This window comes from Lindgomyces ingoldianus, assembly GCF_010093535.1.
Source record: "Lindgomyces ingoldianus strain ATCC 200398 unplaced genomic scaffold BDR25scaffold_33, whole genome shotgun sequence".
In the NCBI taxonomy this organism is placed as follows: Eukaryota; Fungi; Ascomycota; class Dothideomycetes; order Pleosporales; family Lindgomycetaceae; genus Lindgomyces; species Lindgomyces ingoldianus.
Window position 1 is genome coordinate 737,937 of NW_022985194.1, and position 20,230 is coordinate 758,166.

The following is a 20,230-nucleotide window of genomic DNA, read 5'->3' on the forward strand; positions in this document are numbered from 1 at the left end:
CTGCTAAGAGATTGATGCTATCAGTAACAGTAGCAACAGAACTAAGTTCTATTAAACACCATGATTTCGATTGTGGCAAGAATTGGAGAAGAATTTGGAAGTAGGAAGAGGAAACTTTAGCGTGTTAGCGGAGAAATTCGTGGATCCTCTTTTCTCGAAGAAGAAGGCATCGACCATGGCTAGACCCTAAGTAAAAGTCCTCTGCCATTCCACCAAGTGCTTACCATACTTATAAACGCACTCTTCTACATTGTTGCCTCGCTAATGTCTTATTCAGCTCATTAGACTGATGAGAACCCTAAAGCGGGCGACGCGAACACCTCACCAGGATCTGGATCATGAGGGCTTGAGTCAACACGTGGGATATGTTCAAGCACGCGCGACTTCTTACAGTCAGAGCTTTCCTCGACAATCAAACAATGATAGTAGTTCTTGTGAAGTAAGGTCTTGTATTCCTAGCTAATCTCACCCAGACAATCGCAATCCAGACACAGAATCCAACATGAACATTCAATGTATACGGCTCTCCAACAGTCACTTCTTAACAGCGAGGACTCAGTATAAATTCAGTTGCCACGTTTTCCTTTTCCTACTCAGACCTCCAATCAACAAGAAGTAAATCTCCAATTCATTCATTCAAGAAATCCTTGCTATATATTACAATCTTGGGCTACCTGGTTACCAACTCAATCTTTTTCTGCTAGGATGCCTGCCCTAATAAAAATCACACTGGAGTGGTAAATTGAGCTCACAACCCACAACCCACCCCTCTCTTCTATTGGCCCCAAAAGTGAACTGGGCACCCCCCGAGGTATATGGAGGATCTCTGTCCTGCCTGGCAGAAGAAATATCCTACGAGCGATGGACATCAAGGGAAAATTCATTGAGCAGGTGTCGGAGAAGATATTATGCAACATTAAAGTCACACCTTTTATCTTAACCAGAATTACATTTCTAAGCTTTCAAGTAGTTTTGATAATTGAAGTCCTTTAAATCTTTTACTACGACATCCCGCGCCTAATTGAGGACATTCCGTGTGAGAACTACGTTGGCATTTCACAACATAGGTGGGTAGAGATATCACATTCCGGTTGTCTCAAACATGCATCCTCCGGAATTGCATTGCTTCTTTAAGATAAGTGTGGGTAAATACACAAACCTCAAAGAAATCCGCGAAACCCATTCTTCATTGAGAGAAGACGAGAAGACACCGAGAATGCACGAAAACATAAGCTTAGAGAACCCAGTCGAGGTATCGCGTTCCTGAAATCTTTTATGAGGCGTTCTTCTTAGAAAACCGCACAGCCAATTCACTGCACGCGATGCCGAGTAGAAACGTGTATTTGAGACATGTCCCAGGGCCCTCGGTGTGAATGCCTGACAAGACACGACAATGTACAACGAGCTTCTGGAAAGCGTAGGTTCAATACAAATACAAGGACTGAACTTTCTTCCTTCATTAAAAGCTTTAAAGCACCTTGTCTACAGAACACCATCAATACATTCCTCCAACTGTCTATCAACAATTATCGACATTCCCTCAACTACTTTACCAACCCACTCTGTTCCTCACAACATGTGCAGGAAGATCGAAATAGTTTACGCCTACTGCCCAGATGCATGTAGAATATTCATCACGTATATATATTGCATACAGAATCCGTACAAGAACGACCCACATTTATGTCCTCTGTACATAGTTGAACCTGGGGAATGGAAACCGGAGTTCTGCCCCGATTGCCGCTAGGGTTGACACGCAACTGTAGAGGCGGTTCTAATGCGAATGATTATGTAGCAAGTGGAAAGAATAGGCTTGGGCCCCTTCCACTCATTTGCGTCTGGGACAACTTTCTAATCTAAATATTCATCTTCACTCTTAAACCTCTCGTTCTAGTTCTTGATATAAAAGCTTCAAATTGTCTCATAGTCTGCGATGTAAATGTTGGATGCTATCTAGAGGTGGGAGAATAATTGTTTGCATTTGCGGAGCTCTCCGAGCTTCACTACTTGCTCACATTCAGGAGTTACTGCTGCCTGCTATAGTAATATGTTACCTACCCTGCTGCCTAGCTCAGTCTTTACATATATAGACCCTTAGGTACCCTCGTTTAGTAATCAATCTGATTCCTCATGCCTCTGGTGCTCCCACAAGCTTCACAATAATTCTGAACTTCAATTTTTTGAAAAGCGAAATTTGTTCCTAAAATTAGTGATCGCAGTTACAGCATTGTAGTGAGTGTTTAGAGACATAGGTAGAGCAGATGAAAAGCAAGTACGTTCTACCGGTGTGGGAATCGCTGTGAAACGAGATGTGTATCCAGAATCTGAAGAAGAATGTAAACAATCACGTCCAGTGTCCGCCTTGAGCAATTGAGACCCCTTAAATCGGAAGAGAGTAAGCAGACAGTTTGATTTACCAAGATATATACAGCCATTCTAATACATGACATACGAAATCCTATAGCTAGAGATGTGAAAAGCTTATCGTTAGCCACATACTAAAAGTTACGGCCTGATTCTTCAACACAACTCCGTTCTTACCGTAAAAATACCCCTTATATATTTGGCCCTGCTTCAATCCCTACCACCATACCCACCGCCATGTCTACTGATGCAAACACCCTCATATTATGCCCATGGTCGACTCCTGTGATACAAGGGAGAGGTGGATCATGTTTGACGTGTGATCCGAATCTGACCCTATCCATCATCTGAGCAGAAGCTGTCTAGGTGGTTTGTGGTGGCATGAAGGATTCTATATTGAATAACCGTCAGGTACTCTTGAAATATGTGCTAGCAGTCGCTATATGGGGTCCCCAAGTGTCTTAAGCCTGATTCTCTTGCATGAGCTGAGGAGGGGACATATGGCAAACGACTCGACAAGGGAGCGAGATCCAAACAAGGTGGAATGAGTGTATTGTAAGGTCTGAGGAGCTCGATAGAGCTCTGAGCTGACTATATACTGTACGAGATAGGAGCTATGCCTAATGAGTGAATAGTGCAGTGCATGGGTATGATATCGCGTGAGACACGTGCGACACACCCCCCTAGCTTTGACGAAGTGAATACTGAAGCAAAGCTGTACAAAGAGAAATAATAGACTGCAGGTGTACAGTAGTGCACTTAAGAGTGCGAAACAGCAAAAAAAGAAGTTAGTAGGCTTAGGCTTTAAAGCTAATGTTAGTAGAGTAAGCCTTTAGGGCGTCACTTAGGCGGACAAGGCCTAGTTGTTTAATAAATGCTTAATGCTTTTGTTAAGGTAGAAACTTAGTAAGGCCGTTAGGCGGCATGTCTGCAGTAGGGATCTAGTGTATGCAAATCCTTCTTTCCTAAGGCTCATAATTAATTAGAGCTGTGTGCTAAGTAGTTATAGCTTGCTTAAGATTATTATTATTAGTCTTAAAGTCTATAGCTGCGTCGCCTGTTCGCGGACAGACCTTAATAACTAATAGTGGCTTGTTGTTAGAGCTATTATCTAGCGTGTTGCTAGGGTTATGTTAGGAGACTAAGTTAATATTAGTTTCCCTTTTAGAGTTAACCTCTAGGACAGTTTCTAGGGTTATTTTAGGAGAGGGCATATAATAGAGGGAGCCTTGCTGGCGCTTTTCCTGCAGCTAATTGCTAGGTCCCACATCGCGCTCCTTAAGCTCTAGAAGCTCTTCTGTAAAATTAATGTAATCCTTATTGTTTAAGGTATTATCTTACGCAATAAGTTGCTGTGCAAGGTCTTTAGCAGCTATAACTATTAGCAAAATAGATCTAATGCATAGATCCTCTGTGCGTGATACTAGGGCCTAGTGACCCTTAGTTTAAGTAGTAAAGCAGATTAGTGATTAAGTGCCATTATAAAGTTATTTATATATAAGGTTGTCTCTAGAGTTAAAATGTATGTCCTGTCCTTAAGAAAGAGATATAAGACTAGTAAACATGCTAGGGATGTAGGCTACATTATTTAGGTTTATCTTAGTAGGTCCTCTAGGACCCTTTACAGTAAGTGTGACCGTGCCCTATGCCAGTATAGGAAGGTGTTAGCTGCCAGCCCTAAGTTAGTCTAATAGGGATAAGCTCTAAGTCTATTAAAAGTTAGCTAGATTATTGTAAACATAGATGTCTGCTCTAGGATCTAAGATCTATAAGTGCTAGAGAGGATTCTCTTTGTTATCTGGCTCCACAGCATGTTCCTTACTCACAAGGTTTGTTATAAAGCTTATAAGAGTAGCTGCTAATTGCCTAGTGCTAGTTAGAGCATTAGGTAGATTCTAGTTAGTAGAATTATTAGGAGCTAGCGTCTTAGAGATTGCATTTAGATGTAGACTAGGTTAAGACTGTAGGCTTTAATTATACAATTAAGTTGCGTAACTAGACAATTAAGTTAGCTAATAATAGTTGCTATTGTTGCCGCCTCTTCTGCGTCCTCTTCCTTAGTTTAGTTAGTTTCTTAGTAGTAGAGGAAGGTCTCTGTTCTTAAGCCGCTTAGCTTCTGCTTTAAGCTAAGGATTGCTGCTTATCTGCTTGTTGTATTCCTGCTAAAGAAAAGTAGAGATCTAGAACCCTTTAGGTCTTAGTTAAGGATTGTTAATTTTGCAGTTTTTAGATTTATAGCGACCTTCACAGAAGTCGCATATAAACTGCTGTTGCTGCTGTTCTGGTGTGGACAAACGTCCTTAGTATGTGGCGAAACTGCTGTGGGTGACGCTAGGTTGCTAAGCTAGCTGTGATTATTGCTAATTTTTAAAGAACTCTAGACAGCTAGTAAGGAAATTAGGTAGATCCTTATTAGTCTGTTTATGCTAGACTAGGATTAATTAGATAGCTGCTGCGCATCTAGGGTTTATGTCTAAAATTGCCAACACAAAGTTATAGTGTAGTTAATATTCTGTCACATTTAGCAGGTAGACTAATTTAGCATTAATATATGCGTTCCTGTATGCTGTAATCTATTAGTCCTATTTTATTTTTAATAACTACTTCCTTGCGCAGTTGTATGCTGTTTGTGCGCTCTGCTTAAGCTGCTTGTTAGAGGGCTCTAGGATTGCCCTTAAGGCCTTTAGCCTTTTATAGATTGTTTCTTTGTCCCTAATAATAGGGTAGTTTAATGTGTTAACAGTGCTCTTAATAAGCACATAGATGTCTAATAGGGCTTTGTGTTAAGCTTAGAATAACCTTAGATTATTACAGTAGTCTTTACAGGCTATTATGTAGCATCGCTGATTGTTAAGGTTTAGGTCAGAGACTATAGGGTTGGGACTGAGCTGGGTGCTGCCTGTATGAAACTTCGCGACCTCAGGCCTCTGTGGCATAGTGTTAACCAGGAGATTTTCTAGTAAGAGGTCTAGATTAATATACTCCCAGACATATTCTCTAGTTGCCTGTGTCTTGATGCGACTAAACTAGGGCTGCCAGTCGCTCTTTTTGGTAAGCTGTACAGAGGCATTAATGTTTAAAGTCATCTTTCTGTGTGTTGATAGAGTAGGACGAAATAGTTATTGTTTAGTTAATTAGGCTCAGCTAGTGAGCAATCTGTGATTAGTATGTTTTAGAATAGACAGAAGGTTATTGTCTAGTTGATTAGGCTCAGCTAGTGAGCAATCTGTGATCAATTTGTTTTGGAATAGACAGAAGGTTATCGTCCAGTCGATCAGGCTTAAGTGGTGAGCAATCTGTGATCGAAATGTTTTAGAATGGACAGAGGGTTATTGTCCTGTCGATCAGGCTCAGGTGGTGAGCAATCTGTGATTGATATGTTTTAGAATGGACAGAAGGTTATTGTCCGGTTGATTAGGCTCAGCTGGTGAGCAATCTGTGATCAATTTGTTTTAAATGGACGGAGGGTTATCGTCCAGTTAATTAGGCTCAAGTGGTGAGCAATCTGTGATTAATATGTGTAGAATAGACAGAAGGTTATCGTCTAGTTAATTAGGCTTAAGTAGTGAGCAATCTGTAATTAATATGTGTCAAGGTTCGCGGGGCCCTAAAGCTAGATGCAAAAGCTAACTGTGCAGTGGTGACTAGAGGACTAGTCAGGAGCGCGACTCCGGGCTCATAACTCTTGCATGAGCTGAGGAGGGGACATATGGCAAACGACTCGACAAGGGAGCGAGATCCAAACAAGGTGGAATGAGTGTATTGTAAGGTCTGAGGAGCTCGATAGAGCTCTGAGCTGACTATATACTGTACGAGATAGGAGCTATGCCTAATGAGTGAATAGTGCAGTGCATGGGTATGATATCGCGTGAGACACGTGCGACAGATTCATGGCTTCTGAGGGACTGTGCCAGTGGTTGAAGTTACGAGTTTCGTCAAATGAAGAGGGTATAATTAGGCTAAGCCACTATCTACTAGTGCCTGTAACCCCCTGTATATCATGGCTGCCCTAGGCGCTCCACATCAATACAACACTCTGCCGCTGGACTGCCATCCACTGCATCCAGGCTTACAGAGAGTAAACTTGAACGCTAAAGTTATCGTGTTTCTATTATACTTCATCACGAATTGATACACGGTCTTCAAACCCTGACCTCGCTCTCTGCTCTTGATAAGTATCCCCTTGTATTCCTCATAGTCCTTCTCTAGAATCTCCAAAAGGCTTTCCAAAAGCAATAATATCTCGAAGTTAGTCTATGCTTAACGCACAGTGTCAACACTAAGCTGACATTGTCCACAGTGCCAAGCCCCCACACACTCAATTATTATCAGCCTCTCCACGATTCGTTCCGTCGAAAGGAAGCTCTTTGTTGTTGCCCAGATTGCCTATAAATTTGGTCCGGCTAGAATCCCACTTTGGGTTGCGCTACAGATCTCGCGCGAATAAGCGACCAATTGGAGTTTCTGAACTCTGGCTTGCAGTATTAGCCTCGAGAATGCTAATTCCCAAAAAAGTGCTTGCATGGAATATTCGAAGCTTCAGTGTTGTGATTGCGGTTGACACGGCCCATATAAATGATAGCTAACTGATGAGTGCAGTAGGTAGAGTTAAAGCCTTGAATCATACTCTGACTGGAGAGGGGGCTCAGACTAGGAGTACTAAGAGATCACGGACTTGTGCATTACCTCAGCAATGAGAGCGCAAACATGTGTACACTTAGAGAGTGTCTTTGTAAAGACTAGTGTTGAGGCTAGTGAGGGATCTGAGGTATATGCAGGTGTCTGGATGCAATACCGGAGGGAATAACATTTCTCACTTGTATACTGTTCAAGCAGCTCTGGTAGCCTATTGGGAGTCCCCACCCTATATACATATATGCATGCTAACGTTATCCTAATACCTCCCTTTGCACTCTCCAATCTAAGCACTTCTCTGTACTCTCTTCAATAACCTTATTCATCTTAAGAAATTCAGGCACCTATATCACCTCCTATAAATCCCCCTTGCAACTCTCAATCCTTGTTACACGATGCGCTGGGATCTCGTGCTAGGGATAAGCTTGTCTATTAAGCAACGAATGTCTTGAGTTCTCGGGAGGTGTATCCGCGGCGATGGCCTGGGGAGCCGTAGCCACGGAAGTAGTGGGAGAAGCGGAGGTTACACATTTTTGGAAGGCTTGTTGGGGTGTCGGGGAATTGAGCTGGTAGGTGTCGATTGTCGTGATTAGTTAGGTTCACAAGGTTGATAGCTTGCTCGTGTTCTTGAAAGTCGATTGCTAGTGGTGAAAGTATTTGTGTCTTGGGCTTTGACTGTGGGGGAGATTGGCAAAAGTACGCGGAAATGGAGGCAGCAACGAAGGATAACGCGGTGGTGCATCATTGTGTGAAGAGCAGACTTGAAGACCACAAACACTAGCACTGCTAAGCATGATGAAAGCTGTTGACTGTGCAAAATCTAAGAGCAAATTGAGGAACTACCCTACGTATATGTCCGAATGCGATGCCGGAACGCCTAACAAGGCAAATGAAATCTAGATGGTGTATCGATATCTAGAAAGCAGAAGCCAAAAATAGAGGCCAACAAAGCCGAGATTCTAAAATGCAAATATACGGATACAGACAAGGTAAGAATATATGCCCAAGATAGCACTAAAAAGAGAAAATGGCTTGCTATATGCCTTTACTTAGTGAGGATTGGTCCCGCGTGCTTCGCTTTCTCGGCGGCTACGTCTGCGAGCTTTCGGAGCTTCTCGGCTCGCATTTGGCGGACATATCTGAATAGTAGGATGAACATCAACTCCATTCTGCGCGAAGCGTTAGCAGGGTAGGGATAACTGCTAGGAAGAGCAACATACCTCTCCTTAGTCATCATCAGGAAGCCTTGAACAAGGAGGCCTTTCATGATCTGAGGGCCAATGCCTTTGAATAGAGCCAGGGGCCCCTCGTGCTCTATAATGTACCTCATGACTTCGCCAAAAGTCTTGAAGGGCTTGCCGTTCCGTGCTGGCGGCGGTTTGGATTGGAGACCAACTTTAGCAACAATAAGCGGCTGGGTTGCAATGGTTGCGAGGGCTTTCGACATGGATCCGAGGACTATAAGGTTGTTAGAATGGCTATTCTAAGCCATATCAGAGCAGTTGACACTTACTAAACGCCTCCCACGGTCGCAGTGTCTTCTTGCCGGGGAATATGCCTTCTCTCAGACGCTGATATGCTCCGTACGTGATAGCTGGGTTTACAACTAGCACCAAGCTAGCCTTCAATCCCCTCCAGAGTCCGGTCCAGCCATCATCGCTATCTATAACCTCTTTCCCGGTCGCGATTAAACCCTTCCGTTCATGTTTGCTGACTGTCTGTTGGCGGGTTGTGACTACTGCGACGGGAATCGTAAACAGCTGCGCGATCGCCCCAGCAACGGCTCCTAGCGACAACTCAATGGCGGTGCTCGGGGCTGTTGAGGTCTTCCGGTACGACAAGTACAGCGTGCGGACGATGGTATACCAGTAAAAGTAGGCGAAGTTTGTGGATGCGACACCGATCAGCGAGCCTGGCATGCCCGCGTACAACCCAGGGATGCCCTCTGCTTTGATTATTTTTGAGATGGCGTCCATGGCGGAGGTGTAATGCTCGCCATCGGCTGGACTGGGGCTGGCGGAGGAGCGAGAGTGCTTGACCTGGACTTGGAGACGAGTTTTGACTCTACAGAGCCCATTAGCATGCCGGAAAAGAATTATAACGGGAGGGTTGCCGGAAGCTGCACACTCACATGTCTAACGGATACACCAGCGCATTCGCGATGACGGCGCCCGCTGAGCCTGCGATAGCATTACCCCATGGCGGTAGTGCTTCCACCTTCGATTGGCCAGCCATTGTTTATGTTGTCGTTGACAGGGAAGCTGCGAGCAAGAACGAGGGAGGTGCGATGGGCGATTTAGCAGGAGCAGATGACGGAAGCGGCTGTGGGGTATCTGGATAGATTGCGCTGCACGACTGCTATCTCATGGCCGGGTGAACTCAGAGCACAGAGAAAGTCGACACAGAATGACGCTCGGAGCGAGAAGACAAGTGAAGAGGCGGAGAAATGGGCTGGGAAGTGTTGACAATGTTTCCCCAGCCCGGATGGTGTCCATATTCCCACATGGCTGACGAGACCCGAAAAAGGCCGAGGTTGAAAGGGCAGCTTCTGCCAAGACGTTGCAAACAGCCATTTGCTCAGTGGCTTCTCGTGTCTCCTGGGCTGTCTTCAACCATCATCGAAAGATTGTGGTGAGCCTTCGCACTCACGCCGCTACATGCCCCTTGAGCTTCCATTTCGCCGGGATCAAGCGGCGACGATTTCACCAGGCGAGAGAGTCGACAGCAGCTTCCTTTTCATGGAGTCACGTGTCTCGGCGCTACCGGCTTTACGTGGGGACCAGTGGAGCACAAGGGTTTCAGCCTCAACACCACAGAATCCATTACGAAAACAAGCTGCGCCTTTACCTCCACACACCTGCGTAATCTGTCCTCCATGCCTCCTGATCAGTAGAAACATTGTCAAGTATCACAATAGCACGCCGATCGCCTCATGCTCCTCGCTCCTCCTTCACTATGGCTGAGCAGAGGAAGCAGCTCGAAGCGTTCAAAGCTGCCTCATCCGTACGTGAGATTGACCACAACAGCTTACTATTGCGCCTTTCATGCACGCGGGCAGGCTTGACTTACCGTATCTACAGAAATACCAATCTCAGCTTCGCGAGGCGGCTTCCAAGGATGAGGCCATCGCCCTTGCTATCAGTTCCGCCGAGAACCTAATGAAGGCTTTGAAGATCTGCTCCGACCCCTCTGAAAAAGGGGAACTCCGCGCACAGGTCAACGTGATTATTGACGCTGCAGATCGCATCAAGAAGACCGAGCAGTGGAAGCCGCTCTCTCATCAACGCTCGGCCCACGCCCATGCAACCTCGAAAGACGATGAGATTAATCTGTGGGCTGCCGCCGTCGCAGAGTCGACAAAGCCTGGAATCCCCAATGGAAAACTAGGTTCTGATGTCCCCCATAATTCCGCACCTACCTCCTCGGTTTCCCTCGTTGATCCTTCAGACAACAGCGCTCCTTCCCCACTTGCCCCAATGCTAAAGACACCGGGCACTTCTGCTATCTCTGACATTCCATTTCCCCCAATGGATGCTGAGTGCACTGTCTCCCATGGCCCCAATGTTGCAAAGGAGGTCAGGAAAGACGTTTTTGGCGCACTCATTGACTTGCATCAACACCAGCCTCCGCGGCAGCCAGCCAGCGTTGCCCAAGCGTACCCGAACGCCATAACCAACACATCGTCTAGCTCTCAAACTATTGTTGCAAACGTTTCTCCTGTTGAATCACATTCAGTGACTCCTAAAGTCCTGTCATCTCTCAAGTCTACGTCTGTTGGTGATCTTCATCAAGCCCACCGGACAGTCAACGGAAATCCGACCGTAGCGGCATCAACTGCGCGTTCCCGCACGCAAGTCAGGAGATTGAAAGAGCCCATTTCTACTCGAAAGCTGGCACGGAAGGAGGAAATCCTTCTTCTACGATCTTCCGTTGTCAATGGGTTCAAATTTTGGCCCTGGGACAAGAACCCGGCGACTTCAGAATTCGTTCTGGAACCCGGGGCCGACTTCTTCACGTAAAACCCCTACTGTGGTTTTTTTTTTTTTGGGAATAGGGTTTACTCACAACTATAGTGACTCACCTGATTTGGACCTTTCTCCTTACCAGCATCAGTTTTTTGCTGGCTGGGTGCGAGCCAGAGGAGCCCTCCCCCCCCCTTCAATGTACCCAGTCGATCGAGATGGCCTTGGTCCTGTAATGGGCACCACGCGCGCTATCGACCTTGTTCAAGATGCAGCTACTGACTGTTCTGTGGTTGCCAGTCTGTGCGCAGGCATTGCACGATCTGAGCGTGGGCATGACATGGTATGTGGGTTCAATGAGACTCGTGTTCAAGCTGATATAACTAGATGCTTTCTAACACGGTATGGCCGTTTGACCAAAACCGTGGGAGGCCTGTCATATCTTCGAACGGGAAGTACATGGTGCGCCTCAATTTCAATGGCTGTTGGCGGAAGGTCGTGATCGACGATCGACTGCCTGTATCTAAATCTCATAGGTTACTGCACGTCATTGATAGGCACAATCCTGCGCTGCTCTGGCCAGCGCTTCTTGAGAAAGCCTATCTGAAAGTACGAGGGGGTTATGATTTTCCCGGGAGCAATTCATGTAGCGATCTCTGGACATTGACAGGCTGGATCCCCGAGCAGATATACTTGCAAGAGTAAGTCGCTTAGCCACTGATCCGGAGCACACTAACCGAATCCTAGAACGGATACGGTTCCGAGCCAGCTTTGGACTCGGCTGTACAAAGCATTTCTCTATGGAGATGTCCTTGTGACCCTGGGAACTGGTAAGATGTCTAATCGGCAGGAGCGCGAATTGGGCCTTGAAGGACAGCACAGCTATGTCGTGTTGGACATGCGGGAAACAGATCACGACAGGCTTCTGCTAGTGAAGAACCCATGGGTTGAAGGCAAAGGTTGGCGTGGGCCCCGTCCTCCCGCGGCTCCAGTTGCCGACATATCTTCATTGAGTGAATACTCCGCTACTGGAACAGATGCTCTACATAAGGACAGTATACCATCGAAAGAACGGCCGCATCCCACGACATTTTGGATAGGACTCGACCATGTTATTCAATATTTCGAAAGCCTTTATGTCAACTGGAATCCTGGTCTCTTCCGCTACCGACAAGACATCCATTTTGAATGGGTGATTGAGAATCAAAAGTCCCCTGCCGGTTGTATTATCACTCATCCACAGTTTTCCTTCTCCTCGAAAGAAGGAGGCGTAGTCTGGTTTCTTTTATGCCGCCACTTTCGTGACACGCCCGGAGAGATGCACGAGTCTTCCGATGCCTTCAACGATGGCACTCTCCAACCGCATTCACACATGTCCTCCGCCGGGAGTCCGCCGAAGGGCTATATGAGTGTATCTGTGTGCGACGGGCACGGCGAGCGCATTTACATCAAGGATGCCTGCTTAGAGAGTAGCCCATACGTCAATGTTTCTCAAAGCCTCCTGCGGTGGGATTGCGATGCGGACTCGACATACACGGTTGTTATTGACCAAGACGAGCTACCAGCGTCCACGTACATATTCTCGCTATCAGCCTTTTCTAACGGAACAATTAATCTCGAGCCGGCTACTTCGAAATATGCCCATACGAAGATTCATTCGGATCAATGGAGGCCACAGACTGCGGGCGGAAGCACGAGCTCGCCGAGATACTTTGAGAACCCTCAGTACACGCTTGAGGTGAAGGAGAGGTGCGCATTGGCGATCCTGCTCACAAGTGTAGATCATCAGCACCCACTCCACGTGAAGCTTGTGTATGGATATGGAAAGAGGATGTATAGGCTCCAAAGTCGAGATGTTCTCATAGACTCCGGAGATCACCGGGGTGGAAGCGCTTTTGCAGAGATTCAAGGCCTCCAGCCGGGAATCTACACTATAATCTGTTCCCTGTTTGAAGCCGGCAAGACGGGGGACTACGCACTGAGAGTCGACAGTACTTCGGAAATTGTGCTCGAGCAAATTCCACGAGACTGCGCGGGTCTGATTCTGATGAAACTCAAGCCCGTTTGTTTCGGCCCTGACGTCCACAAGATGGCAGCTCCAGTCATCCCATCTCGCCTGGCATCCTACATCGTGATCGCTCGGTTCGTCCGAGCAAAGAGCCCTCGATCTCATGATTTGGGCATGCTTGGCCGCAGCCCACTACGGCTTAGTATAGAACTAGGCAGGGGACCGGAACGGAAATTCCTCATCGCTAGTGAAGGAGGGGAGTACGCTGACTCTGCAACTGTTCGTTCCGAGAGCGTTACTCTGGAACCGGCCCTGGCCAGTCAAGGGGGTTTGTGGCTGGTGCTGGATCGATTGTGTGGCCCTGGTAGCCCAGTTGAAGAGTGGTATGAGGTGGAGATATTCACGGACATCCCCAAGCCTTGCACTGTAGGTGTTTGGCGCGGATGGGATGATTGAGATAGTAGCCGCAGCAATGGATGCCACCCCTTGACATGCTGCACCTTCAGGATGCATGACTTTGGGATGCTAGGCATTGGGGTGCAAACCAGGCGCGCGGCTACGAACACGTTGCCCACGCCTTCTAGACATCCTCCTCGCCGCACCAGGCGGGAAGAGATGACAATTGTAGGGATAGACAAAAGTAATAGGGGATATGTGGCAATGGCTTTTGGGGGGGGAGCGGGGACGAGATCCGGCGACACTGGGGTTACATTAAGCTGACTGATGTCATCACATGGAGGTGGCAGAGACGTTATCTCGCATCACGCGGGGTGGTCAAGCGAAAGTCGATAGCCAAGGAACATGTCGCAGCTGCAGGTCAAAAATGTTGGAGTTGAGTTCAGTGGCGCCTAGACGAAAGTGCATGCAATGGTCTCCAGCCCTGACAGTTCGTGTCGCAATGATTGGATGCAGTTTCACCGCCCGCAACCATCCCTACAGTGTTTCAAGCGTGCAGGACGAGATATCAACCGCGATATCTAAAGTCGACTTTCCGAAGAGACGAGCGACATTGTGCAGCATTTCTCCCCTTGGTGCTCGAGGTTGTTTCTTGCTCCCTTTGTGCCTTGCATCCACCCCACCAGAACACGATAAGACTATCGGCTGGAATATACGTCAGAGCTTTCGGACGTGCCAAGCGCCGAACGGCAGCTTGAACCTGCACCAAGGCCGCCTTCGAGCTGTCACGATTCTGTCTGCAGCGTCCATACGCGAAGACTAGTAACCGCATAGCTAGTATATCCGTTGACTTGACCACCTCGATGGCGGAGAGCGCTGTATCTCCCGCTGTGGCCGCCATGAGCACTTCACCGTCTGTTTCGGCCTCCACCTCGAAGGAGCCTTCGAGGGCCCCTACGCCCGCAAATGCGCCGGTCGAGAAGCCCCCGGACGAGAGCTCCAAGCTAAAGGTGTTCCTGGGAGTCCTGAGAAGGTAACGTAGCACCACGGCGACCCTGTCCACCTGTCCAATGCAGTCTGCAGGCCCTGCGGAACGTTGAGCATGGTCGAATGCAGGTGGCTAACTGTTCTACCTCGTTGCATAGGTTTATTGGCGTTGCGGACCTCGCTGCTGTCCGATTCTCTCTCCCCGCACAGCTCCTCGAGCCCACTCCCAATCTAGGTATGTATTTCCCCTCTCCCGGCGTCCCTGCGCTATTTTTGAGCAAGCCTTAACAGATGGCAGAATACTGGCACTACCTCGACAGGCCCGAGACATTTATCAGGTTCGCACTCCGCTGGTCGGATATGGCCAGACTCAGTGGGCGCTGACGGGAGTAGCATCGGCGACTCAGACGAGTCCCTGGGCCGCATGCTGGGGACGTTGAGGTTCTGGTTCTCCAAGGATCTGGTAGGCATGACTGGCGCCAGTCTTCCTACGCGCCGCTGCTGACGATAGTAGAAATACGTCAAGGGCAAGCCGTGCAAGCCCTACAACTCTACCCTCGGGGAGTTCTTCCGCGTACGTCCATCCCTCCAACAAAATGTGCACACCCTGATCAGCGCAGTGTAATTGGCAAGTCGAAGACACCCAGCCCCCCCTCAAACATGCCCCGAATTCGGCGCCCTCCAGCAGCTCCGCCAGCGCGACCGGCGAGAAGTTCGTCAAAGTCTCCTACCTCACCGAACAAACCTCACACCACCCTCCCGTCTCTGCCTTCTACATCGATTGCCCCGAGAAAGGTATAATTGCAAGGGGATATGATCAATTGAGCGCAAAGTTTACGGGCACAAGCATCCGCGTGATTGCTGGCGCGCACAATCTGGGAATCTTCATCACGTTGCAGAAACGGGATGATGAGATGTACCAGCTTACTCACCCGGCCGCTTATCTTGGAGGTCTACTGAGAGGTAAGTTGTTTGGATTGTTTGCGGCGCCGGGGGGGAGGATCTGATCAAGCTTCTAGGCTCGCTAAGTGTTTCTGTCGCCGACTCCTGCTACGTTACTTGCGCCAAAACAAAGACGAAGGTCATCCTACAATATCTCGAGGAAGGATGGCTAGGCCGAACGCAGAACAAGGTCGAGGGTGTCATCTTTAAATACGACCCTGATAACGATACCAAGACCAAGGTCAAGGACGTCCCGGATAAGGACGTGCTAGCAAGGATAGAAGGCTGCTGGCAAGACAAGGTGTACTACACCCTCGGCAGCCAGCCCTTCAATAAGTCTTCCGTACGTCCCCCCTACCCCTTTCTCCCCCCTACTAACCACCCCCCAGGAAAAAATCCTCTTAATCGACCTCAACCCCCTCTTTCCTGTCCCCAAAATCGTACCCCCAATAGACCAACAACTCCCGAACGAGTCCCGCAAGTTCTGGCAAAACGTGACCGCAGCCATCGTTAATAAACAGTATTCTCAAGCTACGGCGCTCAAGCAGGAAATCGAGGAGAAACAAAGACAGAAGGCAGCGGAGAGGAAAGAGGTTGGTAGGGATTGGCAACCGAGGTTTTTTACAGGCGCGGTAACGCCGGTCGGGAAGCCGGATTTGACGAGCGATGGGGAGGAGGTGCTTAGAGGCCTGCATAAGGATAGCTGGGCGCTGGAGGAGAATAAGGAGTATGGAGCGTAAAGGGGAGCCTGGAAAACGGCATGCGGTTAGAGTAGCGACACGACATGACATGTATTGGAGTCTATCTGGGTGGGCGGGGGGACCTTCACTTGAATACCTAGACCTAGACCCAGCGAGAGCGAGTGGATGAGAGGATGGTGGCCTGCGGGTCGTTTCGATTGCTTTGCTTGGTTGAAGCCTCATCAGTCGGAGTTTGGCTCTTTGCTTACCTGGTCGGGGGTGTTCGCACTTGCTATTTATCGGACGGGTTGGGTAGTGAAGGAGGAATGGGAGCGATGGTATACCGGGAGTCTTTGCGCACATGATTGCATAACGATGAGCAGATATCACAGTCTAATAGATTGAATTCCTTTAACCCCCCTTAGGCTATGCTATATGTTTGGCTACTTGTGTATAGTTCTATAGGTTACCGCCTACTACGGAAAATTGTAAACGGGCATTTGGGTTGCGAATGAGGCCCGCTTCGGCATCCAGGCCCGACCGGGAACAACATCGCCCATCCCGTCCGCCCGTCCGCCCCGAATTCCAGAACCAGAACCCAGCAGAAGCTCTAATATAGGCTAGTATGAAATATCTTGCTGCTGCTGGGCTGCTAGGATATCTAGGGGTTGTGTGAGATGGTTGGGGTCACATCACCTCACGTGGTCGCTATCCCGAAAGCTAAGTGGTTGGATGGTGCGAGGTACAAATCCCCGCCGTGCCCTATGTGGCGAAAGATCCTTGCGTCCCGAAAGAAACAGAGTACCTGGATTTCGACGTATAGGCGCAGCGTAGTCCCGCCTATACGCCGTGGTTTCTATCAAAATCCTCGTAGCGCGAATCGCGATAAAACGAGCAAGCAATGCGGCAACTCTTACTCGAAGATTCGCTAGTTTCGTTGTCCAGTCGCTCGGCATACCCAACATGCTTTTATGTTACCGCAACTCTTCTTGCACAGCAATGTCACCTCGTTTTAGCGTAAGCTTGAAACTAGTGCGAGTTATACACTCGAGTTTGCAATACTCTCCTCTTGTATTATGGGCTATTGTCTCTTAAGGGCGTGCTGCAAGGCGTGAATCCGCAAAGCTTGGTACATCAAGCTCCAGCGACGAAAGCGGACGCAGCAGTATCTGTAAGCTGGAGGGGGCTCGACAATGGGCTGCCCAATCAACCTTGGGCTTGGCGTCTCATCGTACTTTTAAATCATATAGCTCCTCCGACCCTCAGTCCACAATACATCACCCCTTTCATGACTCATACCCAGTACAAGGCTACAGTATCATTATTATGTGATACTGAGACCTACGGCTATATGTATTGTTCCGATTTCTTTAACCCGTTTGCCCCCTGTGAAGCGCGGCAAAAGCTTTTCTCTACGGATTATTCTCTCTAGCTTTGTCCACGGAGCCTCTATCGCCCAAGGATGAGAGGTTAGGTGTTGACAGCAGGGAGGAGAGACACATGTGGTGCAACTCATGAGATTGCCGCATCAATGAAGTCGCAGTAGCACCTTGTTCAAAGATCAGGTTAGGAAGACGGCTGCTAAAAGGTGTGTAGTGCAAAATTCGAGACTATTGGAGCCTTACGTCCCTTATGCTATTGTGCCTTACTATGCCGCTGCAGTTATTGTGCCTTGCAGTGCCACAGCGGTCTTGATTTCTGAATGTCCGATATACACTCTCTGCAAAGACATGCCCTCGCTACTAACCGCCTTGCTACTAACCGTAAGAAGAGCATATCGAAATTTCAACCAGGAGTAAATTGTGGCCTCCTATGGGTGAGGTATGTGAATTAACGTAAATTTTAAGTCACCCAAAACCCATAGAACTCGAGCGCCTCGAAGGCGAGCCCCTTTCGAAAGGCTATCGTGGCGAGGGTACGAAGAACGACCCGAGAAAGCTTGACGTTGTGCGCAAAGGTTCATGGGGGGTGCGACTCCCCGGCTAGCGTAAAGGAGTCCTCGCTTCGATCGTAGTTACTATCTTGGTATTATTGCTAAATGCAATTCTAGCTATAATAGCTACGACGGCATGGATCCAAAGGGTAGTATTGCAACGGCGTTCATAGGTGACTGCAACAAGGTCGCAAGGTAGACAACAACTCTGCATTTGATCATCAACTTACTTAGCAGTCTGCTGTTTGGTGCTTCGAACTATTGTATGCAGCGCCTAGCTGCTCTAACGAGGAAGGAGATTGACAGGGTACATGCAAAGAAGAAATGGTAGGATATTAGGGTGCCAATCATAAGGATTCTCTCATCGATTAAGGGGAGGGTCGGGCTGTGGACCATGCTTGGTTTAAACAGCTTACCTCTTCACCTCGTGTGAATATTTCCTAATCTCCTACGGCCATAGGCTAGTCTCTCGCCAGCTATAACTCGGTTGTCTTCGAAGCGATCCTAACAAACGACGAGTGTTCGTTACCGTAGCCTAAAAAAATTTTCAGACAAGAATAGCTGGTCAATTAAGTACGTGGGTAACTTCGATACTTCGTTGAATGCTACGTCCGAAGAATCCCTTACCTAATTACAGGAAACGCTGTCAGATGGAAAGTATCCAGATCACACCCATTTTGAGAACATCACCGGGCCCAATTGTGCTGAGCGCTATATCTCCCCTTTATTACAACGGGTACCGGCTTCGACATTCCAAATGCAGAGTACTAGAATGAATATCTCTTGAATGCTTCGTATTATTTGTCATCCCTACCGATTAGCAGTGGGGGCTTGAATTTGGATAACAACTATGGTTGTAGATCCCTCCCGATGCTCTCTGCCCTTCCATTCTCCATTATTTTCTAAGTCTAGGTATGGTCCTTGGATGAAGAACTCACTACCCTAAAAGCGCCAAGCTATTCGTACTTCGCAAGTCACCGAACTAACCGCGGCTCCGAGACAGCTTATGCGAGATCATTCCTTCAATATGCTAGTCCAATCCTCAACAATTACCCTTTCCGTTGGTTATCGCAGTCAACATACTTAAAAATTGTTCTTATGGCTCTCGTTCTCTGGCACCTAAGCTGCCTACTCTAGACACTATTGGTGATGCCATTCAATCTTTCCTCACAAGACCTGATCCCACCACCGAAGAGTGCTGTCTCGTGCCTAGGCACAATGCGGATGTAGTTTGGGCGATTCCAGAAAACGGACAGAATCATCGATTCAACCCTCGTAGACGAGATTGGTCTAGTGCTGTCAGTGTTGCCGATGGTCCGTTTGTATCGCCTTGTAAGGAATGGGTTTCAATGCTTTTTAACTCCGCTAACCAATGCCAGATAAATCTCAATTGTAGCTGTGACGGCTCTTACTGAAATTAAAACAGGGAAAGAAGGGAAGTTCGGCATAGTTGACATGAACACGCGTCAAATGACCTAACACACTCTTAATTTGTTTGAACTAACCAGATCTTTAGATTATCTACTTGGCATTAATCTCCCCTTTGGTAAACAGTCCATCTTCCTATACGTCCTCCTAGCAAACTTGCCGCAAGCGATAGCGTCTTCTATATATATCACATACAACAGCCTCTTCACCTATATGCTAGCTACCGCTAATGGACTAGATACACCATCGAAAGGGTCCTGTTGCGTGTTACTATGCTAATATCCAGCCAACGCTCAACGTACTTCCCCCCACTGCTTATGCGTGGAGCCTTCCGCTACTTGCCGCAAGTACCTTCTTCCGTTGGTTTATATCACAGTCGATTTCCTCGTCCACATTGAGATACACCAGGACGGTATTTTTTGGCCTTCAGTGATGACAGGCTAAGGGCATGATATTAAGATCTTCCCGCTATCGGAAATGTATTTATTGGGCTAGGATACTTAGGGGGTGCACTCCATTGGGGGATTTTCTTGGCTATTTCACTGGTTATGATTGCCTGCTTGTTGCAGGTATTTGTACGTATCCAAGTGGTCTATCGGTCGGCGGGACAAATAGCGCCGTCGTTAGTGTGGCGTGCCACTTGCGACATGACTTACACGAGGACCAGCCAGAAGACGAAGTGCAAGAAGACATTACTAGGAGCCGCTCTAGTGGGGGTTACAACACTGGGGGATCGAACTGATTGAGTAGAACATTGTACTTTAGTAGCGGAGAGGTTAAACCTCTTGAGGCAGAATGTCTATATGCCGGGCTGGCCAGAGGGTAAGTCTAGCAGCAATATTTGGCGACACCTTCCCCAATTAAATAAGGAATAATCATGCTTAAAAATCGCCAC

At 47.9% G+C, this 20,230-nt stretch overlaps 6 protein-coding genes across 6 annotated transcripts; 5 read left to right on the top strand and 1 right to left on the bottom strand.

Annotated features, from left to right (window-relative positions):
• Positions 1–60: 60 nt before the first annotated feature.
• Positions 61–1,939, top strand: BDR25DRAFT_359549 (uncharacterized protein; the record flags this gene model as incomplete). Its single annotated transcript, XM_033696106.1, has 12 exons — positions 61–100; positions 218–252; positions 278–434; positions 474–533; positions 571–677; positions 748–893; positions 1,027–1,036; positions 1,076–1,252; positions 1,281–1,367; positions 1,406–1,725; positions 1,767–1,836; positions 1,928–1,939. The coding sequence occupies 12 exons, from the start codon at positions 61–63 to the stop codon at positions 1,937–1,939; spliced, it is 1,221 nt and encodes a 406-aa protein (XP_033543485.1).
• An 806-nt stretch (positions 1,940–2,745) lies between these two features.
• Positions 2,746–3,097, top strand: BDR25DRAFT_359551 (uncharacterized protein; the record flags this gene model as incomplete). Its single annotated transcript, XM_033696107.1, has 4 exons — positions 2,746–2,812; positions 2,850–2,919; positions 3,000–3,023; positions 3,052–3,097. 4 exons carry the CDS (start codon positions 2,746–2,748, stop codon positions 3,095–3,097), a joined length of 207 nt encoding a protein of 68 aa, XP_033543486.1.
• A 4,712-nt stretch (positions 3,098–7,809) lies between these two features.
• Positions 7,810–9,494, bottom strand: BDR25DRAFT_345497 (mitochondrial carrier). Its single transcript, XM_033694059.1, has 4 exons — positions 9,131–9,494; positions 8,513–9,063; positions 8,220–8,457; positions 7,810–8,168 (listed from the first exon to the last, which is right to left on the bottom strand). Exons 1-4 carry the CDS (start codon positions 9,232–9,234, stop codon positions 8,045–8,047), a joined length of 1,017 nt encoding a protein of 338 aa, XP_033543487.1. The 5' UTR covers positions 9,235–9,494; the 3' UTR covers positions 7,810–8,044.
• A 341-nt stretch (positions 9,495–9,835) lies between these two features.
• BDR25DRAFT_268614 (calpain-like protease palB/rim-13) lies at positions 9,836–13,640 on the top strand. The gene is made up of 5 exons (XM_033687119.1): positions 9,836–10,002; positions 10,080–11,014; positions 11,073–11,304; positions 11,349–11,662; positions 11,709–13,640. Exons 1-5 carry the CDS (start codon positions 9,955–9,957, stop codon positions 13,423–13,425), a joined length of 3,246 nt encoding a protein of 1,081 aa, XP_033543488.1. The 5' UTR covers positions 9,836–9,954; the 3' UTR covers positions 13,426–13,640.
• A 257-nt stretch (positions 13,641–13,897) lies between these two features.
• BDR25DRAFT_268617 (oxysterol-binding protein-like protein) lies at positions 13,898–16,364 on the top strand. Its single transcript, XM_033687120.1, has 8 exons — positions 13,898–14,398; positions 14,511–14,587; positions 14,651–14,690; positions 14,746–14,815; positions 14,867–14,926; positions 14,973–15,315; positions 15,372–15,637; positions 15,684–16,364. Exons 1-8 carry the CDS (start codon positions 14,229–14,231, stop codon positions 16,032–16,034), a joined length of 1,377 nt encoding a protein of 458 aa, XP_033543489.1. The 5' UTR covers positions 13,898–14,228; the 3' UTR covers positions 16,035–16,364.
• Positions 16,365–16,973: 609 nt separating this feature from the next.
• On the top strand, positions 16,974–20,210 carry BDR25DRAFT_359555 (uncharacterized protein; the record flags this gene model as incomplete). Its single annotated transcript, XM_033696108.1, has 22 exons — positions 16,974–17,025; positions 17,071–17,197; positions 17,241–17,327; positions 17,369–17,476; positions 17,512–17,769; positions 17,822–17,921; positions 17,961–17,999; positions 18,056–18,102; positions 18,142–18,234; positions 18,262–18,334; positions 18,373–18,437; positions 18,469–18,516; positions 18,566–18,608; positions 18,679–18,760; positions 18,839–19,014; positions 19,045–19,102; positions 19,138–19,239; positions 19,304–19,372; positions 19,424–19,589; positions 19,663–19,764; positions 19,795–20,045; positions 20,083–20,210. The coding sequence occupies 22 exons, from the start codon at positions 16,974–16,976 to the stop codon at positions 20,208–20,210; spliced, it is 2,274 nt and encodes a 757-aa protein (XP_033543490.1).
• Between the last annotated feature and the right edge of the window lie 20 nt (positions 20,211–20,230).